Source organism: Stigmatopora nigra, chromosome 6 (genome assembly GCF_051989575.1).
Source record: "Stigmatopora nigra isolate UIUO_SnigA chromosome 6, RoL_Snig_1.1, whole genome shotgun sequence".
Taxonomy (NCBI): domain Eukaryota; kingdom Metazoa; phylum Chordata; class Actinopteri; order Syngnathiformes; family Syngnathidae; genus Stigmatopora; species Stigmatopora nigra.
In genome coordinates, this window is record NC_135513.1 from 4,452,378 (window position 1) to 4,479,103 (window position 26,726).

General features: G+C 40.2%; 6 protein-coding genes across 6 annotated transcripts; 3 read left to right on the forward strand and 3 right to left on the reverse strand.

Annotated features, from left to right (window-relative positions):
- Window positions 1-282: 282 nt before the first annotated feature.
- Window positions 283-3,943, forward strand: LOC144198108 (leucine-rich repeat LGI family member 2-like). Its single transcript, XM_077718962.1, has 8 exons — window positions 283-630; window positions 921-992; window positions 1,119-1,190; window positions 1,277-1,348; window positions 1,439-1,510; window positions 1,712-1,881; window positions 2,478-2,642; window positions 2,726-3,943. The coding sequence occupies exons 1-8, from the start codon at window positions 452-454 to the stop codon at window positions 3,559-3,561; spliced, it is 1,638 nt and encodes a 545-aa protein (XP_077575088.1). The 5' UTR covers window positions 283-451; the 3' UTR covers window positions 3,562-3,943.
- Window positions 3,944-4,069: 126 nt separating this feature from the next.
- Window positions 4,070-8,603, forward strand: LOC144198073 (coiled-coil domain-containing protein 149-like). The gene is made up of 13 exons (XM_077718883.1): window positions 4,070-4,252; window positions 4,778-4,939; window positions 5,035-5,073; window positions 5,189-5,296; window positions 5,468-5,584; window positions 5,657-5,826; window positions 5,905-5,977; window positions 6,433-6,517; window positions 6,621-6,765; window positions 6,840-6,916; window positions 7,043-7,078; window positions 7,159-7,206; window positions 7,392-8,603. Exons 1-13 carry the CDS (start codon window positions 4,202-4,204, stop codon window positions 7,832-7,834), a joined length of 1,554 nt encoding a protein of 517 aa, XP_077575009.1. The 5' UTR covers window positions 4,070-4,201; the 3' UTR covers window positions 7,835-8,603.
- Window positions 8,604-9,273: 670 nt separating this feature from the next.
- Window positions 9,274-10,831, reverse strand: LOC144198196 (extracellular superoxide dismutase [Cu-Zn]-like). The gene is made up of 2 exons (XM_077719096.1): window positions 10,683-10,831; window positions 9,274-9,991 (listed from the first exon to the last, which is right to left on the reverse strand). The coding sequence occupies exons 1-2, from the start codon at window positions 10,703-10,705 to the stop codon at window positions 9,358-9,360; spliced, it is 657 nt and encodes a 218-aa protein (XP_077575222.1). The 5' UTR covers window positions 10,706-10,831; the 3' UTR covers window positions 9,274-9,357.
- A 367-nt stretch (window positions 10,832-11,198) lies between these two features.
- Window positions 11,199-16,764, forward strand: dhx15 (DEAH (Asp-Glu-Ala-His) box helicase 15). Its single transcript, XM_077718859.1, has 14 exons — window positions 11,199-11,387; window positions 11,941-12,289; window positions 12,374-12,567; window positions 12,652-12,811; window positions 13,013-13,231; window positions 13,548-13,715; window positions 13,924-14,010; window positions 14,100-14,249; window positions 14,330-14,438; window positions 14,605-14,796; window positions 15,432-15,554; window positions 15,674-15,864; window positions 16,091-16,260; window positions 16,338-16,764. Exons 1-14 carry the CDS (start codon window positions 11,323-11,325, stop codon window positions 16,453-16,455), a joined length of 2,295 nt encoding a protein of 764 aa, XP_077574985.1. The 5' UTR covers window positions 11,199-11,322; the 3' UTR covers window positions 16,456-16,764.
- A 53-nt stretch (window positions 16,765-16,817) lies between these two features.
- Window positions 16,818-20,230, reverse strand: LOC144198060 (solute carrier family 22 member 7-like). The gene is made up of 9 exons (XM_077718860.1): window positions 19,779-20,230; window positions 19,609-19,712; window positions 19,101-19,255; window positions 18,850-19,018; window positions 18,281-18,404; window positions 18,096-18,205; window positions 17,798-18,012; window positions 17,601-17,709; window positions 16,818-17,269 (listed from the first exon to the last, which is right to left on the reverse strand). The coding sequence occupies exons 1-9, from the start codon at window positions 20,169-20,171 to the stop codon at window positions 17,062-17,064; spliced, it is 1,587 nt and encodes a 528-aa protein (XP_077574986.1). The 5' UTR covers window positions 20,172-20,230; the 3' UTR covers window positions 16,818-17,061.
- Window positions 20,231-21,215: 985 nt separating this feature from the next.
- On the reverse strand, window positions 21,216-26,324 carry LOC144198167 (solute carrier family 22 member 7-like). The gene is made up of 10 exons (XM_077719056.1): window positions 25,667-26,324; window positions 25,179-25,593; window positions 24,987-25,090; window positions 24,307-24,461; window positions 24,032-24,200; window positions 23,542-23,665; window positions 23,358-23,467; window positions 23,073-23,287; window positions 22,884-22,992; window positions 21,216-21,536 (listed from the first exon to the last, which is right to left on the reverse strand). Exons 1-10 carry the CDS (start codon window positions 25,684-25,686, stop codon window positions 21,284-21,286), a joined length of 1,674 nt encoding a protein of 557 aa, XP_077575182.1. The 5' UTR covers window positions 25,687-26,324; the 3' UTR covers window positions 21,216-21,283.
- Between the last annotated feature and the right edge of the window lie 402 nt (window positions 26,325-26,726).

The window sequence follows — 26,726 nt, forward strand, 5'->3', positions numbered from 1 at the left end:
AATGTGGGACGAAACCGGAGTACCCGGAAAAAACCCACACATGGCCCTGGGAGAACATGCAAACTCCACACAGGTGGACCGACCAGGATTTGAACCCAGGTCCTCCACTGTGAGGCCGAATAACTAATCACTCATCCGCCGGGCCGCACTCCAAACACGCCATTTTTCTTATTATTCAAAACCTCAAATTAATTCATAGCAGAAATGGTTTCCATATTGTTTCTTCTTATGTACTTTTTTTCTCCATGACTTGTCATTACAGTTCATCAACATTGTTGTGTTGGGGGCGCAGCATCAGCGTGTCAGTCTGTGTCAGGACAGGAGTGTGTGTCCTCTACCGCTGCATTCTGGATGTCGCCCTAGCCGCGGATAAACGGCAGCTGGTAAAGGAAGCTGCTCCTGTTTTTTTTCCTCATTACACAGCAACAAGAGCATCTACCGGGGGAGCTAAATGACGAGAACCATGCAGAGGGTTCTGTTCTTCCTTTTTGTGCTGCTCTGTATCTGCAGTGCCAACAAATGGAAAAAGAATTTTAAATGTCCTTCAGGATGCTCGTGCACCAAGGAGACCATCATGTGTGTCGGCACCTCTCACGTCCCGCGCACTGTCCCGAGTGACGTCAACTCACTGTAAGTAACATGTCTCGGCTTTACAGTATTTAAACAAACTGTATGGATTAAGATGGTTATTGGTTATTATGTACGGCAAAAGCTTTGACCTTTTTTATATTTATTTTTAACTCTGTTATACTAAATTATTTATTTTCTGTTTTTTTGTGATGTATTTATTTGTAAGATGTTTTTTTAAATTATTTTTTTAAATCTGTTTTTCTGATTAATTTATTATGAAGGTTGTTCTGCATGTGCCTTGTATAAAATTAACAAAAAAATGTTAATAACGTCCTAAAATTCCCCACCAGGAGCATCGTAAATGGCTCCATTACAGACATCCCAGAAGGGATGTTTTCACTCATGCCATCTCTGCAGCTACTGTAAGTACATTTGTGACTTGTCACTGATTTCCCCATTGTTATGATTATTGAATGAAACCTAAGGTGGGTTTTAAGGTAACGAATGCTCTATTATGAGATCTTCATTTCTTCTTTCCTTTTCTGCAGGCTTCTAAATGCAAACTCTTTGACGACAATTAAAGACGATGCTTTCCTCGGTCTTCCGCAGTTGGAATATTTGTAAGTACTAATCATTTAACAGAGTAATTAATGATCGTGACTACATGAGAGTAAATCATTTTGGAATCATGCTTTTTATTTAACAGGTTCATTGAAGGGAATAAGATTGAAACCATCTCCAAAAGGGCCTTCCGTGGTCTGCGGGATCTGACGCATCTGTAAGACAAAAAAATTCAAATATTGCGATTAAAAATAAAATCAGGCCTGTGTGCCGACATGAATATTCTCTCTTTGGGGCTCGTGTTTAGATCCCTTGCCAATAACAAGATGGCATCCCTGCCAAGAGATCTTTTTGTTGACTTGGATTCATTGCTGGAACTGTGAGTAAGCATTTTGTGTATGTGTGTGTGTGTGTGTGTGTGTGTGTGTGTGTGTGTGTGTGTGTGTGTGTGTCTTCCTTTCTTTGCTTTTAATTCAACTGAGTCAGGCTGCATTTGTGTTACAAAGCCTTTAAGTACTGTAAAAGTATTTTGAACACCAGTTCAGATGTATTTTTTCATTTTTGCTGTATCCCCTGATAGAGATTTGCGTGGGAATGCTTTCCAGTGCAACTGTGAGAACAAGTGGCTGATGACGTGGCTGAAAAACACCAACGCCACAGTGTCGGACGTCCTCTGTGCAGGTCCCAACGACATGAAGGGCAAGCGCCTCAATGACGTCCCCATCGGAGAAGGACAATGCATGTCTACAGGTAAACTAAAAATGAAGCCAACAGTGGAATGCTGACACATGCACAGTATGTAGAGAGAGAAAGAAAAGGAAATAATCAATTCAAGTGTTTAATAATTCAGCATAACCTTAGCCTGCACAGGTCACTTCTTCAAATAGCCCAATTTAGTTGGACAACCGTGAGTGCTTTTGCGCTTTACATAACTGGTTAACCACTTGCAGTTTGTAGGGACAATAATTCAAAATAAGGAAAATGGTTTGATGTGATATGGCCGAAAAATTTTATTATTTGAACTTCAGCCTAGAATCTACCCATTAGAATAATTATGGCAGATATATTTGAAAAGATTGTTTTTCATTCCAGAATTGTTGAATTGAAATTGTTGCCAGTGTTCAATCCGCTTACATGTTTTAATAACATTCATTCGTTCATTTTCGACACAGTGTATCATCATAAAGGTTGCAAGGGGTGCTGTAGCCCACTCCACAGCCCAAATTGGTGGCCAACTCATAGTCACACCAAGGCCTAAGCCTACCATGCATGTTTTTGGCGGATGCGGGAGGAAAGCGGAAACCCAAAGCTGCACTTGTTTATTTTCCACTTCTATTCCATTGCAGACTTTCTGCGTCACCAGTCCATTCCTATTCAGTCCATGTCAGCAGATATCTTCACTTTTAAGGAGGACATCTATGTATCAATGGCTGCACCCAACTCCAATAGCTGTGTGGTCATGGAATGGGATCACATTGAAATGAATTTCAGAAAATTTGACAACATATCAGGTAGGACCTCATCCGTTTTAAGAGAGGTTGCTCAAAGGCTCTATTGTGATTGTACTCTTTTTGAGAGATCTGATTTTCCACAGGGAAATCCGTCGTCGGATGCAAGTCTGTTTTGGTCGACGAACATGTTTTGATCATTGTCACCCAGCTCTTTGGAGGTTCCCATATTTACAGGTTTGACGACCAACAGAACAAGTTCACTAAATTTCAAACCATTGAAGTGCTCAACATCTCCAAACCAAATGATATTGAAGTCTTCCGCCTGGATGGTGAGTGGTACTTTTTGATAGTCGATAGCTCCAAAGCAGGCCTGTCTACTCTTTATAAGTGGACCGATCAATCAGCTCAAAACCAAACTGGGTTCTACACTTACCAGTTCCTCCATGAATGGTTCCGTGATACAGATGCCGAGTATGTTGAAATGGATGGAAAATCCTACCTCATTTTAGCCAGCCGTTCACAATCACCCATTATTTATCTATGGAACAAAAGCACCTTGAAGTTCATGGTTCATAATCAATTCCCAAATGCCGAAGACGTGGTGGCTGTCAAATCTTTCCGAGTGGAAAATGAATTGTATCTGGCCATGACTTGCTACATCGGGGACTCCAAAATACTCAAATGGACCAGTAAGCAGTTCACTGAGATCCAAGCCCTTCCTTCTCGAGGGGCGATGGTCATCCAGCCTTTATCCTTCTCGGGCAGACACTACCTGGCTCTCGGCAGCGATTATTCCTTCACGCAAATCTACTTATGGGACACGGAGACCAAAACCTTTCAAAAGTTTAAGGAAATTTACGTGCAATCCCCACGGTCCTTTTCTGTGGTCACCACTGACCGCAGGAACTTCATCTTTTCTTCCAGCTTTAAGGGCAAATCCATGGTATTTGAGCATGTTGTAGTAGATCTAAGCTTATAATGCAAAATATATACATTGCATCTGAATCCAGTAGTATAAAATATGAAAGTATTCCTGCGGTATGGCTGATTTGGAGAGGAATTCCATGGCAAGCAACAAAATTTCTAACTGCGTCTAACAAGCCGATTGGTTTCTTGCCTCATTATATATGAATGTTAATGCAATAACATAATCTGCTTTAAATTTATACAGTGTATGGCTTTGCTCATTGTACAATAAGAGCACAGCTTTCGTTATATACTTCTATTATGCAAAACTTTGAGTTTTTTGCACTTTGGTCTAATTGTTGAATGTATTACAAACATTTGCATTATGTATATGAAGTAGATTGAGATCATTTTGTCATGTCTTGAAGAACAATTATAACCAAATTTTACCTGTATTTTTTGTCTGATTTCAAATGTGCATCACATTTGCTGCAAAATAGCCTGTCAGAAAAATCCACCGCTTCAAGATGGCCACCAATGACTAACGCCACCGACTCGTATCTTTCGCATCTAGCCACATTTGGGCTGCAAATGCCCCTGCCCCTTCCGTTGAAGTCATCTGCGTGTTTGGCATAAAGCGTCGCACAAGTATTTTGAGCTGAAAATACACATTTGAAGTCACAACTTGACATCAGTGTGTTTCACCATCAACGATGGATCCGACCAGGAGGAGCGGTGCTGACTGGCAGGGGATGGTTAACGAGGTAAAGACGTTTGAGGAGACCCTTTAAATTCGTTGGAGCGAACGTGAACAAAAAATAATTTAATTAAATCAAAATAGAGAATTTTTTATTTGAACTTATTGCCAGGTAAATGTCTACATTCTAATCGTAGCCCTCCTATGCCTGCAGGCCAGGTGCACAAGGAAGTGTTTTTATTTTAACAACTGTAATGTAACGTGTGATGGAAAATCTTTCGTATCTTGAAACCGTGATGCGTATTTATGTTTATTGCAGTGGTGCATTGGTTGGCAAATAAGTGCGCACCCACACAGGGGATCCTAATTCAAAACCATAAATGCTGTACCTTATTTTTTGTCATCCTTAACCTGAACATTTATCCATCCCATATCCTCACCAGGTTGATTTGAAGCTTATCCAATTGTATTCATGTTCACCCTGTTTTTTCACATTGGATTTATAAACGTGTTATGATCCTCCTTTGTCAACCTACTTTTCTTAGAAGGAAATATGTGCTTTATAATGACTTCAGTATCTACCCCTTTTCAGTTTTTGATTTGTAAACGAAAGTTGGAAAGCAAGAAAGAAGCTCTTCTGATCCTATCCAAGGAACTGGATACATGCCAACAGGAGAGGGATCAGTACAAGCTGATGGCCAACCAGCTTCGTGAGCGCCACCAGGGACTAAAAAAGAAATACCGAGAACTCATTGTAAGATATTCCGACATCGTCAGGATAAACCACCCATGAACTTTGCTTTAACCCAATTTCATTCTTTTCACCCGAATGATACCCACACATTAAAGGATGGAGATCTGTCTCTGCCCCCTGAAAAGCGGAACCAAGTAAGTTATTATTTGTAGTAATTACATCATTACACAAATTAGTTTAGTAGTCCACGTCCATTTGAAGTTTGGGGTGTCGGAGAGCTCTCCATTGACCAGCTTGTGGCATCCTTAGGTGAATTTAGCTCAACTACTGAGAGACTCAAGAGAAAAAAGCCAGCGTCTCTCTGAGGAGGTAAAGGAGGTCAAGCAAAGACTGGTCGAAGCACAGGGTGACAATAAGGTATGTGTATGATAGTCAAAGCACATATTTCAAACACATTGGATCAATCTGCAAGAAAAAATAGAGAAGCTTAAAGGGAGAGGAACTCTTTTTTTCTAAAACATGTTTCGCTTATTCTTTCAAGGAAAATGCAAGAGTTTCAAATGGGGTAAAGTGTATGTTATTTCGCAGCTATTACGTATGACTATCACCAAACAAAGACTGGGAGACGATGAGGTGGGGGCTCGTCATTTCCCAGCACATGAGCGAGAGGACCTGGTCAGACAGTTGGAAAGAGCCAGGGAGCAGGTGAGCAGAACTGATTACTCGTGTTCGAGTGTCGACCGAAATGGACTCAGAAGTTGTGGTTGTGTGCTGTAGAATGAGGTGCTGGAACACAATGTAAAGTCTCTCACCGACGAGCTTCAGGATGTACGAGCCGAGCGCGACGTCTTCCAGCAAAAGGCTCATCGCCTCAATGTGGAAATGAACCACATTGTTGGGAATGATGTTCGGATTCTGGATATAGATGCACTCTGCATGGAGAACAGGTTTGTTATTGTTTTTTGAGGGAAAAAAAATGAAATTTTGAAAGGTTCTCCAGATCACTGAAGTTTTGACTTCTTTAGGTATTTGAATGATCGTTTATGTCAACTTCAGGAGGAGGTGACTTTGCTCAAGACAAATCTGGGGAAATACAAGGTACCTTTATCCATTTGTTTTATTAAGTGTACACACAAAATTAAAAAAAAAAAGGTTTGTTTGTGAAATGCAGACTTTTGAGAAAGAAAACTCGATTTGTTGTCCAGTTTTATTGCATTCAAATCGAAGGTTGTGGCATTGGAATCATAATAAACCAAAGAGAGAAAAAACAACAATATTACAAGCTTTATTAACTAAATAAAAATATTTATAAAGGATACAATAATTAGATAATATTGACCTTTATTTTTGTATGTGACCCTGGTAAATTCCACCCGAAAAAGGGGTCGCAGAACCTCAAAACTATCTTTACCAACTAGGAAACATGATTTTTGGCATTTGGTATGCTCAAGAAATGTCATTGAGCCAAAACATGTTTAACCCCTCAAAAAATATGAATAATATTCAACAAACTGAGCAAGTTACATATAATATTATAATAAAACTCCTTACAGAGTGCACTGGAATCCCGGAAGAATATCAAAGTTTGCGGAAAGCCAAACAGCAGTGCGCTCACTGGGGTGCTGTCAGCCAAACAAGGTGTGATGTCATACACGCTTCACTACAGCATGACTCCAATATACCGTCTTTAACACCTGTATGTTATCTTCACCACTATATCTGGCACATGTGTCATATCTAGTGAAAGAACTACTGTGTGAAGATAGCGGTTGCACGCTTCCGGTCACCGCGCAGTCAATCTCAGACCTCAAGTCGCTAGCCACCGCTCTCCTGGAGACCATCCACGAGAAGAACATGCTGATTCAGCATCAGCGGCAAATCAACAAGTAACAACCACTTTTTTTTTTACACATTTCCAGGCTTCAGAAACATTTTTATTAACAGATTAGTTCTCTCTAAGGGTTCTCGGGACTCGAGTTGCAGAATTGGAGAAGAAGCTAAAAACGTTGGAGACAACCGGGTTGTGGAATCTGCCAGGTTGGTGCAGAATTAAATGTCAATTTACTATCTGTAACATAACGATATTGATTATTTCTAAGTGCTCTTTGTCTCATAGCTTGTAATCATGCTCTTAATTCTTCTCCTTATATTTTGCTCCCAAAGGCCTCACTTATAACATCTCTGTGGGGATAAATGGAAGTAGGTTTTATTCAGATTTGTTTTCCCTCTTGTTACCATTCAATTATTTAAAAACTCAACGTTGTTTTCCTTCACAATAGAATGTAAAGATGCCGACATGTGCGATGCTCTACCGCCAGCTACAGCAGGTTAGCAGTTTTACAAGGGATGTCCCGATCGCAATTGTTTGCATTCGGGTTTAATCCGAGTCACCCGTTTGCCTGAAAATGACGTGATTGGCTCTGGGAAATCTCCTGAATTTGAGGCGTATTTATGTTTGTTGAATAATCTCATTTTACAGAATGATTTTTTAAATGTTTTTTTCTATGAACAGGGGAGACAGAGCAGAGTTTATCAAGGCAGCCAATGCAAGTGACGAAAACTCAAGCAGAATTCCCCAAAACACCGCCCTTGTCATCCCCCTCAGCTGAAGAGGAATCATCTCTCCCTCAAATGAGCTCGCCAAGCAGCAGCGAGCTTCAGGAAAAGGAGCAATCCAAGGACGAAGCAGGCGATCAAGCCTCCTCGACAGTGGACGTGAGCACATCCCTTCTGTCAAAGCCCCCAGAGCGGCCATGTTTGACAATCAACCCCAAAAGAGACGATGGAGATGAAGACAGCGGCGAGACCGTCGAAACCGAATGCATCATCGTGGAAGAACTCACCCATATTTCACCACATGCTGAGGCATTGGTAAGTTTTGAAAAAGAGCAGGACAGTCGGCGAGATGAAGAGATTTCGATAGAGACTACTAACAATTTGGTGTGTTCTGCTTGAAAAGATTATGATTGGCTGGTGGGATAGGCTCCAGCACCCCCTGCGAAAATGGAAGAATGAGTGAATGTTTAAAATGAGCTTAACAGTTGTGCTTCCACACATTCCAGAATACTTCTAGAGGCTGCTATTTACTCAACTACTACTTATTTTTAATTAAAGGAAACATAATATAGAATTACAGTGCTTTAAAGCAGAGTCATGTTAATAATTACTCTTATTTTAGAAAAAGCAACTGAATATCACTATTATAAACTTATTAGGCTACAAAGCATTCAAAAAGTTTGGGTATTTTTTTAGGTAATTGGGTTTCATATTTAAAATGAGTTATTGTTAGCACAAAATTTGACCAAATATTCATGAACATTTAAGGGAAGGGTATAATCTAGTGCATAAAAAGCACTCCCAGATATAATAGAGTTGGAGTACTTTGGTTATTTTTCCTTAATATGGTCATTAATCCACTTGGTGATTTTTGTCATTATGCAAGCATTAATCTGGTAACAGTAAAGTACGCTTTTTCGTTTTCTTTGAGATATTGAGCTGGGTTGCGCTATGGTGAACAGTTAGCACACATGCTTCCAAGTTTTGAGGTCAGGGGTTTTATTTTCTTTTTTTTTTTTTTTTCTTTTTGGGACAATGAAGTCACCTTATTGTATTTCACTTACCAGCACTGGCCATTGTGTGATGAAAGCACTAATTGTTGAACAGGGTTTGTCTTAGTAGAACTTGTAGTATTTATTTCTACAAAATAAAGCACTTTTCAAACATATTCAGCACTACAGGCAAGTAATTAGGTAGACTTATCAATTTTATGTTTCACTATATAAATTCATGTCAGATACATTATATATATATATATATATAATATATATATATATATATATATATATATATATATATATATATATATATATATATATATATATATATATATATATATATATATATATATATATATATATATATATATATATATATATATATATATATATATATATATATATATATATATATATATATATATATATATATATATATATATATATATATATATATATATATATATATATATATATATATATATATATATATATATATATATATATATATATATATATATATATATATATATATATATATATATATATATATATATATATATATATATATATATATATATATATATATATATATATATATATATATATATATATATATATATATATATATATATATATATATATATATATATATATATATATATATATATATATATATATATATATATATATATATATATATATATATATATATATATATATATATATATATATATATATATATATATATATATATATATATATATATATATATATATATATATATATATATATATATATATATATATATATATATATATATATATATATATATATATATATATATATATATATTCAGTAAGCTAAGTACATGTGGAAACTGTAACGACTCCATTAAATGGACTTTTTTGCAATATGGATCATTTAAAGTCGCCACGTACGCCAATTGATCTGCCTATAGTATGTATTCCAGAGATTAGGGGTTGTAATCCCGATAACACAGCATCCAAGCCTGCGTCCTGCATTTCCATTTAACAGACTCGCAGCATCTCCACCAAGTCCCAAATCATCCCTCTTCTCATGAATAACCACCGCTCTTCCAAGCACGGATAAACCGCCAAATAGCGTGGCCTCGGACTCAAAGATTGTATTGATTTTGTCATGTTGGGGTACAAAGTGTCCAAAATCTCCAGGGTGATTGGGATGGTGGACACCCAGTGGGTTGTAGTGTCCACCGGTGGCCTCGCAGCCCTGGTTTAGGTTTCCATACTGATGAATATGTACGGCCCTGGGCTCTGGTGGACTCCCATTTGGGAATCCGTGGAAGCGGAGAAGGACTCGGAGCTTTCCTTGAGGATAATCCTGCCTGAAAAGTACTTGGCCATAGATTTTGGGCAAACCCCTTGCCAGTGAGGAACTTGGTCTCATTTTACAGGCTGCATAAAGAGTGCCATTGTTCTGCCGAACCTCAGCTGGAGCCAATGTGTCGGGTGTGGCCCAGCCGCAATGACAGGCTGACAGCACAAGTAGAAGTGATGTCCCTGCAATGCATTTTGACCTGGAAGACAAAAATACCACACTTAAGAATAATAGTAATTAAACATTAGCACAAAATCTCTGCGTGGGTTTCTTCTGGGTACTCTGCTTTCCTCCCACATTCGAGAAACTTGGATGGTAGGCCGATTGGACACTCTAAATTGCACCTAGGTATGGGTGGGAGTGTACATGGTTGTCAGCTGGGATATGCTCCAGCATCCCCGCGACCCTAATGAGGAAATAGTGGTTCAGAAAATGAGATGAGAGACAATCTTAAACAGGGAAAGCCTTAACACTGTATTTCCTTTAGTAGGTGGCTGAATTTTAAGTTTATTTTCTTATTTAATAACTAGTAAAGGGAAATTAATGTGATCAGTTACGTGGAAGCCTCGAAAAATCATAATTGGACTTAAAAAATAGCTACATTAAGCTTTCTATGAACTTTCTTTCTATCACAAACACGTGTAATAGACAGTGGTATATATTGTTTATTTACAAAAGAGTGCTCACGTGTGCAATTGCGCAAATGTTTTGTATAAAAAGGCACGCAAGAGTCAATGCAATACGGAACTTTTGAAAGTCAAAATGACACGAACGCAGTTATAATTGACATTGTTGTCAAAAAAGACAGGTAAAGATGTGCTGTTTGAGTAGTAATGAAGTAGTATACGACACTTTACAATTTCCTAGTTAATAAAATCAAATGCACTCACCAATTTTGATTCATTGCTTTCATTGCTGAGAAACAGATCCTACTAAACGTGTGGTTTTATTAAGTAGTTGCTGTTGCAATAATTATAATAGTGATAAAAGGTCTTTGGACTTATGAGGAATTTGCTTATCTTTGTTGTATAATCAGCGAGTCAGTCGGTGGGCGTCGCTTCTTGAGGGTGGAGCATATTATTTGCTTTATACTGTGTATACTTATTACTATATAAAGTGCTATTATTTAAGGACTTCATGTTTTGCGGTGTATCTTGTACTGCTTAAATGGAAACACTTGGCAAAACTAATTTATGCAGAGCTGAGATCAGCTTAATGAGGCAAACTATTGTGCGTCAAAAATTGTTAAATACACTTTACAAAACACAATCAGTAAATCAAGGTGATTATAAACAGGCTGCATTATGTTTTCCGCATTATGTCAGGGATTTTTTTTTCATAATATCGACCGTGCGATGTAGTGCAAGAAAAACAGTAACACTCCCGAACAGATAGCGGCGGTAGTGCACCAAGGAACAATGTACTTAGGAAGAAGAACATAATCAGGAAACACTGTCGCATTTTTATACCCGGTAATATAGCGACCGCCGTTGTTGCTTTTCAACATTTGCCCACGATTATCTTCTAAAGATGTCTAAAAGACATCGTTTGGATTTGGGTGATGACTACACCACTAAGAAGAAGAGGCATGAAGGGTAGGTGGAGTGCTCACCAAAAATGACCGATGCAAACACTTTAAGGGCGCTCGCGGACTGTTGCTAGTTGGCCAAAAGCCTACATTGAGGTTTAATGGGAATCGAGACAATATTGCTAACCTCAGTATTTGACGCATTCGCTGTTGATTCTATTATGTGTCGATCGGATCGTTTTCTAATGCCCACCAGTCATTACGTTGAACCTATTTGGAGCATTTTGCATTAGCGCTCATTAAAATTTGGATGCACGTGTATGAAGTTAGCTGGATGCTAGCAGTCGTACCTTCTATCGGAGCTAACTAGCTAGCCCGCTAACACAGGCCGCCTATGAACGTTGTTGTAGTTGTTGCTCCTCGACAGATCCACCCAGTTTAGTCTTTTAATACGTATATGGTTGTTAATTTACACTTGTCTACGTAGTAAAAATGCACACATAACTGCATGAATATATAAATTTCAACATCTTTTGGAACGTATTGAACACAGTGACACATTTAGGTTTATAAGGAAAGCATGTGAGTTGAACAGCATTGCACTTTGTTGACATTAACAGGCGTGACCGAGACTCGGATCGAGACCGTGGGGATCATTCCAGGGATAGGGACGGAGACCGGGATCGTGACCGTGACAGAGACCGGGACCGCGAGCGAGACCTGAAACCTTCAAGTGTGCCCGCCAAAAGCACACCACCCGCAATCACCATGCCTCCGCTGAAACAGATGGCCATGCAGCAGCAGATCAACCCATTTACCAACCTGCCGCACACGCCCCGCTATCATGAAATCCTGAAGAAACGGTTACAGCTTCCAGTGTGGGAATACAAGGAAAAATTCACTGACATCATCACACGCCATCAGAGCTTTGTCCTTGTGGGTGAGACTGGCTCTGGGAAGACAACACAGGTGAGGGAATGCATGCATCAAAATGTTCATCTGCCACTTTATTTTTCTTTTAGAAATTCACGTTTCTCTTGCTTTTCCCTGTAGATCCCACAGTGGTGCGTTGATTTGGTGAGAAGTATCCCTGGTCCGAAAAGGGCGGTGGCTTGCACTCAGCCAAGGAGAGTGGCAGCCATGAGCGTCGCCCAAAGAGTGGCGGACGAAATGGACGTCATGCTCGGACAAGAAGTTGGCTACTCCATCCGATTTGAAGACTGTAGTTCGGCCAAAACAATACTCAAGTAAGCAGCTTGAACTACCTGTTCAATATGTGCCAGGCAGATTTTTTTTCCCCCCTGTCATGCCAACATTTCCTGTTCCTTTAGGTACATGACAGATGGTATGCTGCTAAGAGAGGCCATGAAAGACTCTCTTCTGGAGCGATATGGAGTTATTATTCTGGACGAAGCCCACGAGCGAACGCTGGCTACAGATATTCTAATGGGTGTGCTGAAGGAGGTGGTGCGTCAACGAGCAGATCTAAAGGTATGTGCGCAAACTTCCATTTTCTTTGTAGAAATTTAGTAGTGTGGAAGTTTCACCTAGTCATAGTGGTGACCCGTGGTATTACCATATTGCAAAAATGGCACAAAATACCTACTGTATTCTTATCAGTGTTTTATCGTGCAACAAATGATATTTTTAATGCAAAAATTTCAAGGGCTACTCATGTGTTTTTTTCCACAGGTGATAGTTATGAGCGCCACGCTGGATGCAGGGAAATTCCAAGTGTATTTTGACAGTTGCCCCCTGCTGACGATTCCTGGTCGTACGCACCCGGTAGAGATCTTCTACACGCCCGAGCCGGAGCGAGACTACCTCGAGGCGGCCATTCGCACTGTCATCCAGATTCACATGTGTGAGGAGGATGAAGGGGATTGTCTTCTTTTTCTCACCGGTCAAGAGGTAAGAGTGTGCTCGACAGTCGATTTTTACAAATGATGTAAAGCCAACCGACCGCAAAGAAAATAAAACAAGTGCACAGCACCCACACCATAGGATGATCTAGTAGACTGTTAATAATTGTACTGACTTTGACGATGTCTGGTTCTGTCACATGACATTGTGATATATTTTAATGTTATTTAATTTGGGTCAGACTCAACTACTCACAACTGCCCCCGAAGGACAGCCAATGAGTGAAAAAGCTTGCCTTTTAGAAATCCCACCACCTTTTTCCCCCCAATTCTTTCTTGCCCCTAAAGATGTTTTTGATGCATAGGAAATCGATGAAGCATGCAGACGGATCAAGCGGGAGGTCGACGACCTCGGGCCTGAAGTAGGAGACATTAAAATCATTCCACTGTATTCCACGTTGCCACCAGTGCAACAGCAGAGGATATTTGAGCCACCGCCCCCACGGAAACCCAATGGTGCTATAGGAAGAAAGGTACATTTCATTTGAAATTCTAGCCTGCCTTAATCATTGATGTGCACTATTTAATAAATTAACTAATTGGAGCTAAATGTTTGTCTACAAAAGTAGTAGTGACTTGGGATTTAATCCCTGAGTGCATATTCATCATTATGTGTAACTCCTGTATTGCCCAGCCCTATCATTCATGATTGGTAGTGACTTGACTGTTTTTATTTTTTAGGTTGTGGTTTCAACCAATATTGCCGAGACCTCTCTAACAATTGACGGCGTGGTCTTTGTCATTGATCCTGGTTTCGCCAAACAGAAGGTGAGCAGTGAAGCAGCATACACTGTTGTGTGTCGCGAAAACAATTGTGACGAGGAAAGTTGAGCCCAATGTGTCAAATTTGGGAACAGGTATACAACCCTCGCATCAGAGTAGAGTCGCTCTTGGTCACTGCGATCAGTAAAGCTTCAGCCCAGCAGAGGGCAGGACGAGCCGGCAGAACCCGTCCAGGGAAATGTTTTCGCCTATATACAGAAAAAGCTTACAAAACGGAGATGCAGGTGATGAGCCTAAACTTTTAAGTCTTCTTCCCCTTGGTTAAGTTGGCCTAGAGTTCTACTGACCTTGCTTTATGTTTCAGGATAACACATATCCAGAAATCCTGCGTTCCAACTTGGGGTCTGTGGTGCTGCAACTAAAAAAGTTGGGCATTGATGACCTTGTACACTTTGATTTCATGGATCCACCTGGTGAGCACGTAGATGTTAGCATGCAATGTTCAAATCGGCTAATGACGGCAAGGCAAATGAAAAATATGAGTTCATAATGTATTTTTCCTAGTGTATCAATTGAACATAAACAATTGAATTCTTATGTGAGTGCTCATCCCATTTTTCTCTATGCCCCTCTTCCTAGCTCCCGAGACCCTGATGAGAGCCCTGGAGCTGCTCAACTACTTGGCTGCGCTCAACGATGACGGCGACCTGACCAAGCTGGGCTCCATGATGGCAGAGTTCCCACTCGACCCCCAGTTGGCCAAGATGGTCATCGCCAGCTGCGAATTCAACTGCTCCAATGAGATCCTCTCCATTACTGCCATGCTGTCAGGTAATGGCCACGACTGGGCCCATTCACAATCCCAGATGAAGCCATATATATTCATTGGGATCAAACTGGTCCATAGTATTGGGCCAGAAAAGACTATTAAGGATAGCACAGTACATAAGTTATTTGTACTGTTCGCTTTTTGAGTCTGAAGTAAATACATTTCTAATTGGGTTTTGTGGGCCGGCCTTGGTGGAGTCCACATTTTTTGTTTTACTCATTGGCCATTAATGGCAGCCAATGAAATATTATATAGTAATAATATATATCAATAAAGCTAACATGTACAAGTATAAGTCGCGCACTTGAGTATTAGTCGCAGAACCTGCCAAGTTATGGGGAAAAAAAGTGCGAATTATAGTCCGGAAAATACGGTATATAAGGTCAGCAACTAAGTAATTTGTCATTCTGTGAAAAATACATTTTGTTTTATTTGAGGTTTCCCACTTCCCTTCTTCGATCTGAAACCACAGCCCCCCCACCCCCGTCCCACTCCCACCTGCTCTTCGATAACAGCCGTGGTTGTGCCACTTTCCACTGCCACTTCCCTAGCATCTTAGGCTTTTCTCTATTGTTTTGTGGATGCTTGACTCATCCCTATGGGCGGCTTTGTTGGGGCCCATACCAACCTTGTTTAGTCCCACAGTGTTTTATGCGCCCTACGGACTCTAAGAAGGCTGCCGACGAGTCCAAGATGAGGTTCGCTCACATCGACGGGGACCACTTGACTTTGCTCAACGTCTACCACGCCTTTAAGCAGAGTGAGTGTTGATCCAGTTGTTCAGTACTGTTGTAAAAATTGAAAGCATTGTGTACCCTACAGACTTGAGTTGCAAAACCGATCGCTTTTAACTTATTCACTTTTAATATCACTCTCCAGACCACGAGGCCAACGCTTGGTGCTACGACAACTTTGTTAACTACCGCTCGCTGGTGTCCGCCGACAACGTGCGGCAGCAGCTTTCCAGGATCATGGAACGTTTCAACCTGCCCCGTCGTAGTACAGAGTTCACCAGTCGGGACTACTACATCAACATTCGCAAAGCGCTGTGCACTGGCTTCTTCATGCAGGTCAGTGCTGCCGATTGCAGATCACAAAAAAGATTATCCGTGTTAGGCGTGTTTCAGTAGCAGGCTAGCAAGTCACAAGATTTCTAACAGACTCTCTTTTCACTAGTTTTGGTTTTCCAGTACCATAGTCAGACATTTCAAAAACCAAATGCTGTAAAACTGTAGTCAAAATGATATGGAATAATTCTGGGAGAATACTTTGACCAATGTTTGTTTTGTCCTGCAGGTGGCTCATTTGGAGCGAACTGGTCATTACCTCACAGTCAAAGACAACCAAGTCGTCCAACTGCACCCATCCACAGTTTTGGATCACAAGCCCGAATGGGTGCTCTACAATGAATTTGTCCTGACCACCAAAAACTACATTCGCACTTGCACAGACATCAAACCAGAGTGGTAAGTAAGACCCAAAGCAGCGGATGACAGTTTTGAATGCCTGAATGGAGTTTCTCATTACGTCTCTTGTGTTGCAGGCTCGTAAAGATCGCTCCACAGTACTATGAAATGGGTAACTTTCCACAATGTGAAGCTAAACGACAGCTTGAGCGAATTGTTGCCAAACTAGAGAGCAAAGAGTATACACAGGACTAAACATTAACTCACAAATGCCCGGGAAAATGACAGCATACCATTATAGTTTTAGACCTTTGTGTCATTTGATCTTAAAACTGTTCGCTATGTAGTGTGTTCATTTTGGATTTTTTTTTTTATATATATATATTTTGTTAGCTTTCAGTTGACTCCTCATCATTGTCCATTCTTCAGCTGTTAAGTCAGAAGATGTCAGTACAAGGAAGCGTTAGGTCGCTTTAAATCTTTTCAAATGAAATATTGTCTTGTTTTCCTTTAGGGAATTGTTGACTGCTGGCTTTGTTTCATTAATAAAGGAGCTTTGACTTACTAATGTTTGTATCTGGAATCTGAAATTTCAATATAATAATGAGGCGAGTATATTTGCTGTATTACAAATGCACTTTATTTCATTTATTTACTACTTGTAGCCAGGAAACGTGACATTTTTCTAAAAAATAACTACCATTGGCTTGAACTTAGTCCATGAGTTGACCCTCAGAACTTGGTCCTGAGAGTAAAGCAAAAGACATCCGGTCCAACTTTCCAAATGCAATCAAATTCAAATTGCATTAGAAATGGTATTATTCCTTATCAAACCCAGTGCAGTAATGTACCTCTGGTCTATTAGATCCCCTCTACATCTTCTATGGTCTCTGGCAGACACCGGTTCCGTGTCTCCGACAGTGTCGACGCCATGATTGCCCCGAGTGCTGCTGACGAGCACAAGATGAGCTGAGGAAGCTGCTGCCACACTTCGTCGAGTAAAAGGATCAGTGGAGCGATGGCCACACCCATTCGAGCCAATGAGGAATTGTAGCCCATCCCATTCTGTCTACAAAATATATAGTGAAGACATTTGCTTGTGAGTAGTACTGCTAATTTCTCCATCAGGCTCGTGGGGTCATTATATTTTGTATTTTAATTTATTGTCAATTAGTGCATGTGGAAAGATATTAGCAGAACAATGTGCACATAGCCTATGAAGCATAGCTGAATTATTCAAAATACTTCAAAATTACATTCTTTATGGTAATTTAAGGTGGGGGAAAGTCCAGTTTAAAATTTGTATGGCACCAGCAGAAATATTTAAATATCTTGTTTTTGTTGAAATATTGACAATGTAGACAATGAAAAGTAGCATTGAAAGATGTGCGTAAACTCACCTAATGACAGTGGGAAACAGCTCCGAACTGTAGAGAATAGTGGTTGCAAAGGATCCCGAGGCAAAAACTTTTCCAATTATTGCTACTGCTGATCTCATCCTAGACATTTCTGGGAGGGATCACAGGCGACGTTAAGTATGGACTTGTTGATGAGCTCAAAATCATGGATCCATTTTGGAGACTGTAGTAACACTAACCTTTTGGTACCACAATATTGATGCCCAGAGAGATGCCCAGCATCGTCAACATTCCCACCTGAGTGCGCTTCCTGCCAATCCTATCCAATAAGAAGTAAATGGATAATTTTCCTGGTACTTCAGCTGAAGAATACAGCAGTTGAGTGAGGTAAGCGTTAAGCCCAAAGCCGCTAATGTTGAAAGTGATGCCATAGAACGCTACTGCATTGCTGAACCTAAAAAAAAAAAAACGTAAGACAACTTTATTTTCCAAAAAATGTACAGCAACTTTGATACATTATAAACTATGCATACAAACCAAATAAGACCAGTGGCTAAGGACAGTTGTCTCATTTTAGGTGTTCTAAAGAGGTCCACATAGGAATACACTCGGCCTTTCCTTTCGGTCACCACAATGGATGACAGCATCTGAAAATGATCAAAAGAACGTACTTGGCGACTGAGATCATGAAAAATATTAGCATCATGATGCTGACTGCAAACCTCAGGTGGAATTTTTTTAAATGCCGCCTCAGTTCCATTCATTTTGGCACATTTTTCAAGGCACGCATGCGCTTCTTCCAGCTTTCCGTTGGCTATGAGCCAGCGTGCTGACTCTGGCATCCACCTGCAGGTCATAGGTAAACAGGGTCCTTCAGCTGTAGGAGGTCATACCATATTCTTTCCATAAAAGTATTACAGTTGTGTTTCTTGAGTATGTGTCTATCTATCATGCTCTCGATATTAATCATTTTCAAATTCTCGTTGTAGCTGCAAAAATGGAATCTGGACTATTGGTTATTGAAGATTTTTCAATTTCAATTGAAAAAGAATCTTCAGTTCTTAATCATGACTTATGGTAGGATTGCCTTGGTTCACCTTTTGCAAATCACTGCACTGTGCGTGACTGACAATATAAACAGACAAAATGTCTAACTAGCCCCGCTTAGTGTCAGTTTGGAAAACCGTCTAACAAGCTTTACATATAGTCAGTTATTAGTACAAGTGTGGATTAAAATGTTGCAACAGAGCAACCAAATACACTTTCTTTGAAAGCACAAATTGGTGTATACCTCCAAGTGATAATACCCAAGATAACAGGCAAAGTGACACTGATAGTCAACCACCTCCAGTCAGTCACAAGGTAGGCAAAGGCTACAAAAGTAATACTCCCAAATGTCCAGGAAAAGTTTTCAAAGATTCCAACCAGTTTCCTGTGTTCAATGTCCACCCATTCCACACCTGGAGATAGATTATGAGAACACACATTCTCCCATTAAATGATGATTTCAAAATGCTACGAGCGAATATAAAAGTACTTTACAGAGAACCGCAGAGACGATGACAATGCCAGTCATACAAAAGCCGGTAAGGAATCGCAGCACTCCAAACATCAGGAAGGATACGGAAAACGCACTTGCGAGACCAAACACCATTCCGGAGAGATAGGATGTCAGCAACATGATTTTCCGACCGAATCTGAATAGAAACAGAGAGTCAATGAGATGGTCAAGCCATTAGCTGAGAAATAATGTTGGCGCAGTACTTAAATCTAGGCCAAAATTGACTTTTTAATTCATTTCCCATGAGTTCCATCTTTCCGACAGTCAAACAAAAGAAGGCAAACATACCGATACAAACACATGAATGTCATTAATATGAACATTGTTTCATTCATTTTCTGGGTCCAACTACACAGGTAGTAGTAAAATGGAATTAATTGCCAACCAATGGCAATGTCTACCTTTGTTGACACCACGGTTGTAAATGCCACACATCTCATAGCTATCCAATCAAGCTAGATGCATTTATCAGGCAATGTAATGTCATACCTGTCACTCAAACTTCCAAAAGTCAAGGCTCCAAACATAACACCAATGAAGAAAACAGTGGCCGCGGCTCGGGTTCGACTTCTTTGATCACAGACCAGGTCCCACTACAATCGACATGCAGAAATCAGTGTTTGGACATCTTAACAATCGGTGAATTCAACGTAGGTCACCTCAGCGGTCATTGTGGACTTGAAGGTTGTGTTATCATAAATCCATCCATCCACACACGGCAAGGTTGGTGCAGAAATGTTGACGACCCGAGTGACGTCAGACTTGTTCGATAACAGATGATATTGAGGTTCAGCGTACATCCTACACGAACTCGGAATTCCGCCCTCCTCCAGCGGGATGCTAACGACAAGCTTGTCCGCCAGGGTCAGATTCCCGAAGAGGCCGTTATCCACGCTAGGGATGCGGCAGTGGTGGCCCGGGGTGGCCGCGATAAAGTTGTTGAGTAAGAAGTGGCATGGCAGCGTAAAGCGGCTTATGAAGTTAATGGCCACGATCATTTTTTGGAACCTCCCGAATCCGCCGATGTCAGAGAGGATGGTCTCGAACTTCATGTTGAAATAGTTCGTACCACCAAAGTAGAAACGCCACTGCCTTCCCGCAGAACTGAAGACTGAACTCTACCTTGGAAAAGGGGAATATGTGAAGGACTATCAAGTTACGTCAGGCATTTACCATTAACTCAGATTTTTTGGATCACCGCCATTTATGAACAAAATGTAACTGCTGAACCTTTCAATCAGTTCTTGGTGTCATCTCAGGCTCAACTCCCTAAGTTCTTTAAGAGATTGTTTTAGTTTGTCCTGGTCTTACTCTTTTGTTGATGTCACATCCAAAATGTTTTGGTTTTGTCTTGGCATTATCATTGCTAACATTAGTGTGTAGTTTGTGGTTGCAGTAGCACTTTTGGCCCCTTGTTTTGATTGTCTGTCTCCTTGTGCCCTGCGATTGGCTGGCCACCAATTCAAGGTGTCCCCGAGTTGGCCAGGACCAGGCTCTAGCACCCTCTGCGACCCATAAATGAATTAATAAAATCCAATGGATTATGTCAAATCTGAGCATAATATGAAGGTCAGACGGACAGACAAATCTGTGGGAAAATTGTTCCCTTGAAATTCTTTGCATTCGTGGGTATAGGTCAGCTATGGGCAAACTTTTCCACAGAGGGGTGCCGTAGCAATTTCTCACCAATCTGGTGTCTTACAAGTGCAATCTGTGGATGGAAGTTTGGTACTTGTTTCTGAAGAAACCTTGTTGGTTAAACTGTCTATGCTGGATGAGTTGGAACAGAAAGCTCCACCTACAGCACCCCCAGAGGACCTGTTTGCCCACCCTTTCTCTTGCTGGAGGGGCGGGCATATGTACATTGACCACCTGTTTCAGGAACTTGAATGCAAATGAGAGGAGAGGAGTTTTCTCCAAACAGTGGGGGACAAGATCCAAAGCTTCTGGGAGTTGTGTGAGCGCCACCTAGAGGAAACCCAGGCACAGCTCAAGAACAAAAGTTCACGGAAACACGAGCTCTGACTGAATCAATCAAACTTGAAAACACACACTGTTAGAAAAGTAAGGGAAAAAGCAATGAAAGAGAGCTGACAGACCATTTGGAATTATTTAATAAGTATTTGTTGACAAAAATAGAATTATAAATTTAGTCTGTGATTTTTCACAGTCCATTCATTTTATTAGGCCCGCCACTAAGTCCTGGGCTATCGTGTCCTTCGACATCTTCGATGGTCTCTGGCAAGCACCTGTCCTTTGTCTCCCCTAGCGTTGATGCAGCGATGGCCGCCAGTACAGCACAGGAGCACAAGATGAGTTGAGGGAGCTGCTTCCACACTTCATCAAGTAAAAGTATCAGGGGGGCGATAGCCACACCAATCCGGGCCATGGAGGAGTTGTAGCCCATCCCGTTCTGTCTATAAAATAGATAGGAAAGACATTTTGTTCATGTGAGTGAGGCTGCAGGCTCTCGAGACAAGTCTGCACAAATTCACATTCTCAGATGAAGAATGTGTTCAGGGTTCTTGAGACAAGTTTGCACAGATTTACATCCTGAAATTTTCTGTTCAGGGTTTTATGAGGAAGATAGTGTGTCCCCCCCTTGTTTTTGGCAAGAGAGCTTGAATGCACCCTGGACTGGTCGCCAATGGAAATTTGGTAATGACACTGACATGACAAAATTAAATAAAAGGGGATGAATGGAATGAGAAAAATCAGGAATTAAATACATACAGGCTTATTTGGTTGGAATCAAAAGTTAAAATTTAGCCTGGTGTTAGCCAATTGTTTCAGGATACAAATATGAAAGATTTAAGTATGGGTGATTTGTTTTTGGAATGCCAAGAAATATCTTGGATATTGTTTTTCCACGTTGGTTTAAGGCTGGAGTTCAAGTCCAGCATATGGTTGTATCCGGAAAGACATCCTGGTGTAAAAAAAAAAAAAACCTTTGCCTAATCTATCAGGGGGCTCAGTTAATTTTAGTTTTTGCAGATTCTTTGCGAATGGTTTTAAGTTTCAAACGTGTTAGAGCTATGACCATTTTTCTTTCTAGAATTGCATTATTTTTGACCAGCTCCATAGACCATGCTATAAAAAAACATCACCCCAGCATGATGTCGGCTACAACATTTTTACAGTGGGGGTGGTTTGAAAACAGGGATTGAGCAGAGTTAGTTTTCTGGCACATAACACTTTACATTGAGGTCTTTGAAAAATTCAACTTTGGTCTGTAACGTATTCCATATGTTTGTAGCGGAAATTACGCCTTTCTTTCATTTGTGGATTTTGTTATTGGACTTTGTTCCACTATTATTCAGGCCAGATTTGTGGAGTGCCCTGACAATTAAAAAAATGTATGCCCAGTATTAAAGAAATAAAAATACAAATTAAGAAAGACATTTGCTGTAAAATTTTAGAAAATGAACAGTCAAAATATTCAATTTTGTAAAATATGGGAGGGGAAAAAAGGGGGACTTTTTTATTTTATTTCATAATGATAATATAATAATAATTCATAGTATTTCAATGTTTTTAGATGACTAAAAATTTGTTCTATAATGGATTAAAGGCCGAAAAAGTCAGCTTGAATATTGGGTTAGCATTATCTGTAAAAGCCAACAATAACAGGATTTTTTTTTAAACAGGCACATGGGCAAACTCAAGATATGACAGAAACTTTCAAACAGCTAAACATTACTAAAAAAATGATATTTAGCCTTTGTCAAAATATAATTGCAAAATTAATATTGTCTAATGCTCACCTGACTACAGTCGGAAACAGTTCTGAAGAGAAAAGCACAGTGGTTGCAAAGGATCCCGCGGCAAAGACTTTTCCAATGATTGCCACCACCGTTCTCACGGTAAACATTTCTAGGACGGAATCACATGTGACATTAAGTCCAGACCAGTTCACACACATTGTAATGATTGAGTCATCTTGGGGAATTTACCTTTTGGGATCAAAATATTGATACCCAGAGAGCTTGCTAACAACAACAGCATTCCCATCACTGTGCGCTTCCTGCCAATTCTATCCAATAAGAAAAAAACGGACAATTTGCCTGGCACTTCAGCCGTAGAATACATCAGCTGAGTGAGATAGGCATTGAGCCCAAATCCCCTAATGTTGAAGGTGATGCCGTAAAAAGCGACTGCCACAGTCAACCTAAAAAAAAGAAAATCGACAGTAATGCAAACAAAACATTCAGTGAATGTCAAAAAGCTTGCATACAGACCACATAACACCAGTAGTTAAGGATAATCTTCTCATTTTAGGTGTTCTCATCAGGTCTAAGTAGGTATACACACGGCCTTTATTTTCGGTCACCACAATGGAGGAAAGGGTCTGGAAATATTCAGAGGAATAAACTTGCTGATGAAGATAATCACAACACATAGAAAGACGCTGAGTGTTCGAACCTCAGGTTCAATTCCTTCATAAAATGCCTCAGTTCCGTTCATTTGGGCACATTTTTTCAAGCACTTGTGAGCTTCCTCCAGCTTCCCATTGGCGATAAGCCACCGAGCTGACTCTGGCATCCACCTGTAGATTAAAGGCAAATAAATGGCTGCCTTTAGAATTACAGGCTCATATACTTTTGCTTGCTTTGGATACAAATAATATTTGTGTCTCTTCAGTCTGTGGCCATCATCGCTTGAGTATATCAGATCTTGCATAGAATCATTGAAGAAAAGTTACTTTGTTTCACCTTTGGATTTAAGTTGACTTCTTTCTACATTCCGACTGTAGTCGGGTGACCATGAAATTATCTGGAGCTCTGACAAAATGTCTTATAGTGTACGATGCCTAAATAGCTTTTTATGTCAGAGTACAATTGTTTGTGTACAAAGGAATGGGTTATCTATATGATTGTTAATTTTTGGCCTTAAACCAGTCTTTGTGCGATACCTCCATGTGATGATACCCAGGATAACAGGCAAAGTGACACTGACAGTCAGCCACCTCCAGTCGGTCACAAGATAAGCAATGCCTACGAAACAAATGCTCCCAAACGTCCAGGAAAAGCTATCCATAAGTCCAACTATCCTCCTGTGCTCAATGTCCACCCACTCCACACCTAAATGAAGATCACAAGTATACACACAGAAACAGGATCAATTCCACCCCATAAATAGTACCAGATTATCCGTAAATGGCATTTAGATGGGACGGAATTACTATACAGAGAACTGCAGAGACGATGACAATGCCAGTCAGGCAAAAACCGGTGAGGAATCTTAGCACTGCAAACATCAGGTAGGACGTGGCGAAAACACTGGTGAGAGCAAACACCATTCCGGAAAGATAGGATGCCAGCAGCATGATCCTCCGACCGAATCTGCACGAGGACAGGAAAATGAAATTAGAAAAACTGACAGTTTTGTCTCTTGAGGGTCTGAAATTACATGTTATGATAGAGCACTTATGACAATAACTAGTACATTAGTTTATAAATCAATGTGTTTGGACCATTCCTTCTTGTAAAACTTTGATATTTGCTAAGGATGGCCAGCCTGTCATCAACCACACTTTGTTGCCATGCCATATTTTGCCCCTTCCCCCATTTTCAATGTAATGGCAGCCGCGTTCTTTATTTGCATGAGACAAAAAGTGTCCCTCTTATCCTAATCTTTTGTGTATTTGGCCAAAAGAGCTTTGTACAAAGACACTAGGGGGATCAAATTGCAAAATCAGCATCTTTGTTCACACAGATTGAGTGGCCCCTTAATCTGGGTGCCTTAGGACTAGACTCTTTGTGCCCTGCCATCGGCTGGATACCGATTCCAGCACCCCTTGCGACCATAATGAGATTAAAGCTGTCCAAAAAAATGAAAACAAATGAAAAAAATCATCATGATGTTACCTGTCACTCAGAATTCCAAAGGCCAAGGCTCCAAACATCACTCCAATGAAGAAGATGGTGGCTGTGGCTCGGGTTGTACTTCTTTTATCACACACTAGGTCCCACTATTAGCAACACATGGTACTCATATTTGTACAGGAGAAAATCAGTGATAAAATGGTTGGAGGTTTTAATATCAAGGATTCTGGTCACCTTGTCGGTTATGGTGGACTTGTAGGTGGAGTTATCATATACCCATCCATCCACACATGGCGAGGTTGATGCAGAAATATTGACCACCGACTTGTTCAACAATAGTTGATATTGAGGCTCGGAATACATCCTACATGTACTCGGTCTTCCGTCGTCTTCTGTTGGGATGCTAATGGCGAGAATGTCGGCCATGGACAGATTCCCGTAGGATTCTTCGATGTCCAGATTGGCAATTCTGCAGTGGTGTGCAGGGACGGCCGCGATGAAGTTGTTGAGCAGGAAATGGCACGCCAGTGAGAAGCGGCTAATAAAACTGATGGTGACAATCATCTTCTGATATCTCCCAAATCCACCAATATCGGTGATGACCGTCTCGAACTTCATGCTTCGTACACAGCAAATGGTTGTCCTCTCTCTACCTTTAGAAAAGGGGGTGTCCAAACCACTGTCTGATTAAGTAGTCATAAAGTATCCATTTTTTTCCCTACCTTATTTGGATCTGTACCATTTTTTTCTAGCACAAAAGAAGCCCTTTTACGATATGAACATTATCATAAAACTTATGCATGTTTTTACCTTTAGTCTTTTATAGCATCAGTCCTGAGACGAACATTGTTTTGGATGTAATGTGTCTAAAATGACAATCTGACCACAAGAGTTGATCTTGAGCTCTTATTTCTGTGTCTTCTGGTTTTTTTTGTAGTATCAAATAAATAAACCACACACTGAGGGGAGGATGCCAGGTGCATCAAGTCAAAAGATAGTGACTGTGTTCTTTTCGGTTTTCCCAGTAGAGGAAAGTTCATGGCAATGTATTTAAAAGAATACATTTTTATGAGTTACAAAGTAATCTTTTTCTGGTGAGATTTAAAAAATAACTAATTGGCAAGTACGCACTTTTGTTATGAATCTTTAATTCCACCAATTACTATTTTCTATAGTTTCATTCACCATTGGACAAATAAAGTTCACCTGTATGCAGGTAAAATTGATGCATGGTTCTTCAATGTATTCACACATTTTCTGAAAAGGCCAAAACAACAGGCATTGTCATACAAAAAGGGATCCAATTTCTAAATAATCTTTGTTGAATTGCATAAGAAGCATAATTGTGTTCTCCAAAAGAACATTTAAACTCATAACGATGAAAAGAGGGTCGAAACCAGCCCACAATAAACCTGCCAAACAACATGCTTGACACCCTGTGAGACAAGAGTATGTGTTAGAATCAATTCACAGATCAACCGCAACTATGATGCCAAAGGGGTTCCACAATTGACAGTTGAGTATTGCGATAGGATTATATTCAGCAATAAAATGGGAATGTTTGAAGGAGTGGCCAATTTAAAAAAAATGCAGTTAAATACTATGCGCTACAATTCACAAGAATTATTATTATAGTGCAATAGCAGTGACTTATCTCTCACAGGTGTTTTTAACCAGTTTTTGGGTGGAGAATACAAAACTGGTTGGAGTTTTTCTTGCCTCACGTCAGGTTTTTAGGGCATCCGGTTTATTCACTTTGTTCTTATTCTTCAGAACATCAAC

What these genes read in the sequence shown, in the direction of transcription:
- LOC144198108 (XM_077718962.1), top strand. Translation starts at nt 452, where the DNA reads ATGACGAGAACCATGCAGAGGGTTCTGTTCTTCCTTTTTGTGCTGCTC. An exon ending in CTTCCGCAGTTGGAATATTT is followed by an intron (nt 1,191 to 1,276) that starts GTAAGTACTAAT and finishes TTTATTTAACAG; the next exon opens with GTTCATTGAAGGGAATAAGA. An exon ending in AAAATTTGACAACATATCAG is followed by an intron (nt 2,643 to 2,725) that starts GTAGGACCTCAT and finishes GATTTTCCACAG; the next exon opens with GGAAATCCGTCGTCGGATGC.
- LOC144198073 (XM_077718883.1), top strand. Translation starts at nt 4,202, where the DNA reads ATGGATCCGACCAGGAGGAGCGGTGCTGACTGGCAGGGGATGGTTAAC. An exon ending in CCCCTGAAAAGCGGAACCAA is followed by an intron (nt 5,074 to 5,188) that starts GTAAGTTATTAT and finishes TGGCATCCTTAG; the next exon opens with GTGAATTTAGCTCAACTACT. An exon ending in GGTGCTGTCAGCCAAACAAG is followed by an intron (nt 6,518 to 6,620) that starts GTGTGATGTCAT and finishes TGTCATATCTAG; the next exon opens with TGAAAGAACTACTGTGTGAA.
- LOC144198196 (XM_077719096.1), bottom strand. Translation starts at nt 10,705, where the DNA reads ATGAAAGCAATGAATCAAAATTG. An exon ending in AAAGCAATGAATCAAAATTG is followed by an intron (nt 9,992 to 10,682) that starts GTGAGTGCATTT and finishes TTTGTCTTCCAG; the next exon opens with GTCAAAATGCATTGCAGGGA.
- dhx15 (XM_077718859.1), top strand. Translation starts at nt 11,323, where the DNA reads ATGTCTAAAAGACATCGTTTGGATTTGGGTGATGACTACACCACTAAG. An exon ending in TTTTTCTCACCGGTCAAGAG is followed by an intron (nt 13,232 to 13,547) that starts GTAAGAGTGTGC and finishes TTTGATGCATAG; the next exon opens with GAAATCGATGAAGCATGCAG. An exon ending in CTTACAAAACGGAGATGCAG is followed by an intron (nt 14,250 to 14,329) that starts GTGATGAGCCTA and finishes TTTATGTTTCAG; the next exon opens with GATAACACATATCCAGAAAT.
- LOC144198060 (XM_077718860.1), bottom strand. Translation starts at nt 20,171, where the DNA reads ATGAAGTTCGAGACCATCCTCTCTGACATCGGCGGATTCGGGAGGTTC. An exon ending in CATCGTCTCTGCGGTTCTCT is followed by an intron (nt 19,019 to 19,100) that starts GTAAAGTACTTT and finishes ATCTATCTCCAG; the next exon opens with GTGTGGAATGGGTGGACATT. An exon ending in TTGGGTATTATCACTTGGAG is followed by an intron (nt 18,405 to 18,849) that starts GTATACACCAAT and finishes TATGACCTGCAG; the next exon opens with GTGGATGCCAGAGTCAGCAC.
- LOC144198167 (XM_077719056.1), bottom strand. Translation starts at nt 25,686, where the DNA reads ATGGTACAGATCCAAATAAG. An exon ending in CATCGTCTCTGCAGTTCTCT is followed by an intron (nt 24,201 to 24,306) that starts GTATAGTAATTC and finishes ATCTTCATTTAG; the next exon opens with GTGTGGAGTGGGTGGACATT. An exon ending in CTGGGTATCATCACATGGAG is followed by an intron (nt 23,666 to 24,031) that starts GTATCGCACAAA and finishes TTTAATCTACAG; the next exon opens with GTGGATGCCAGAGTCAGCTC.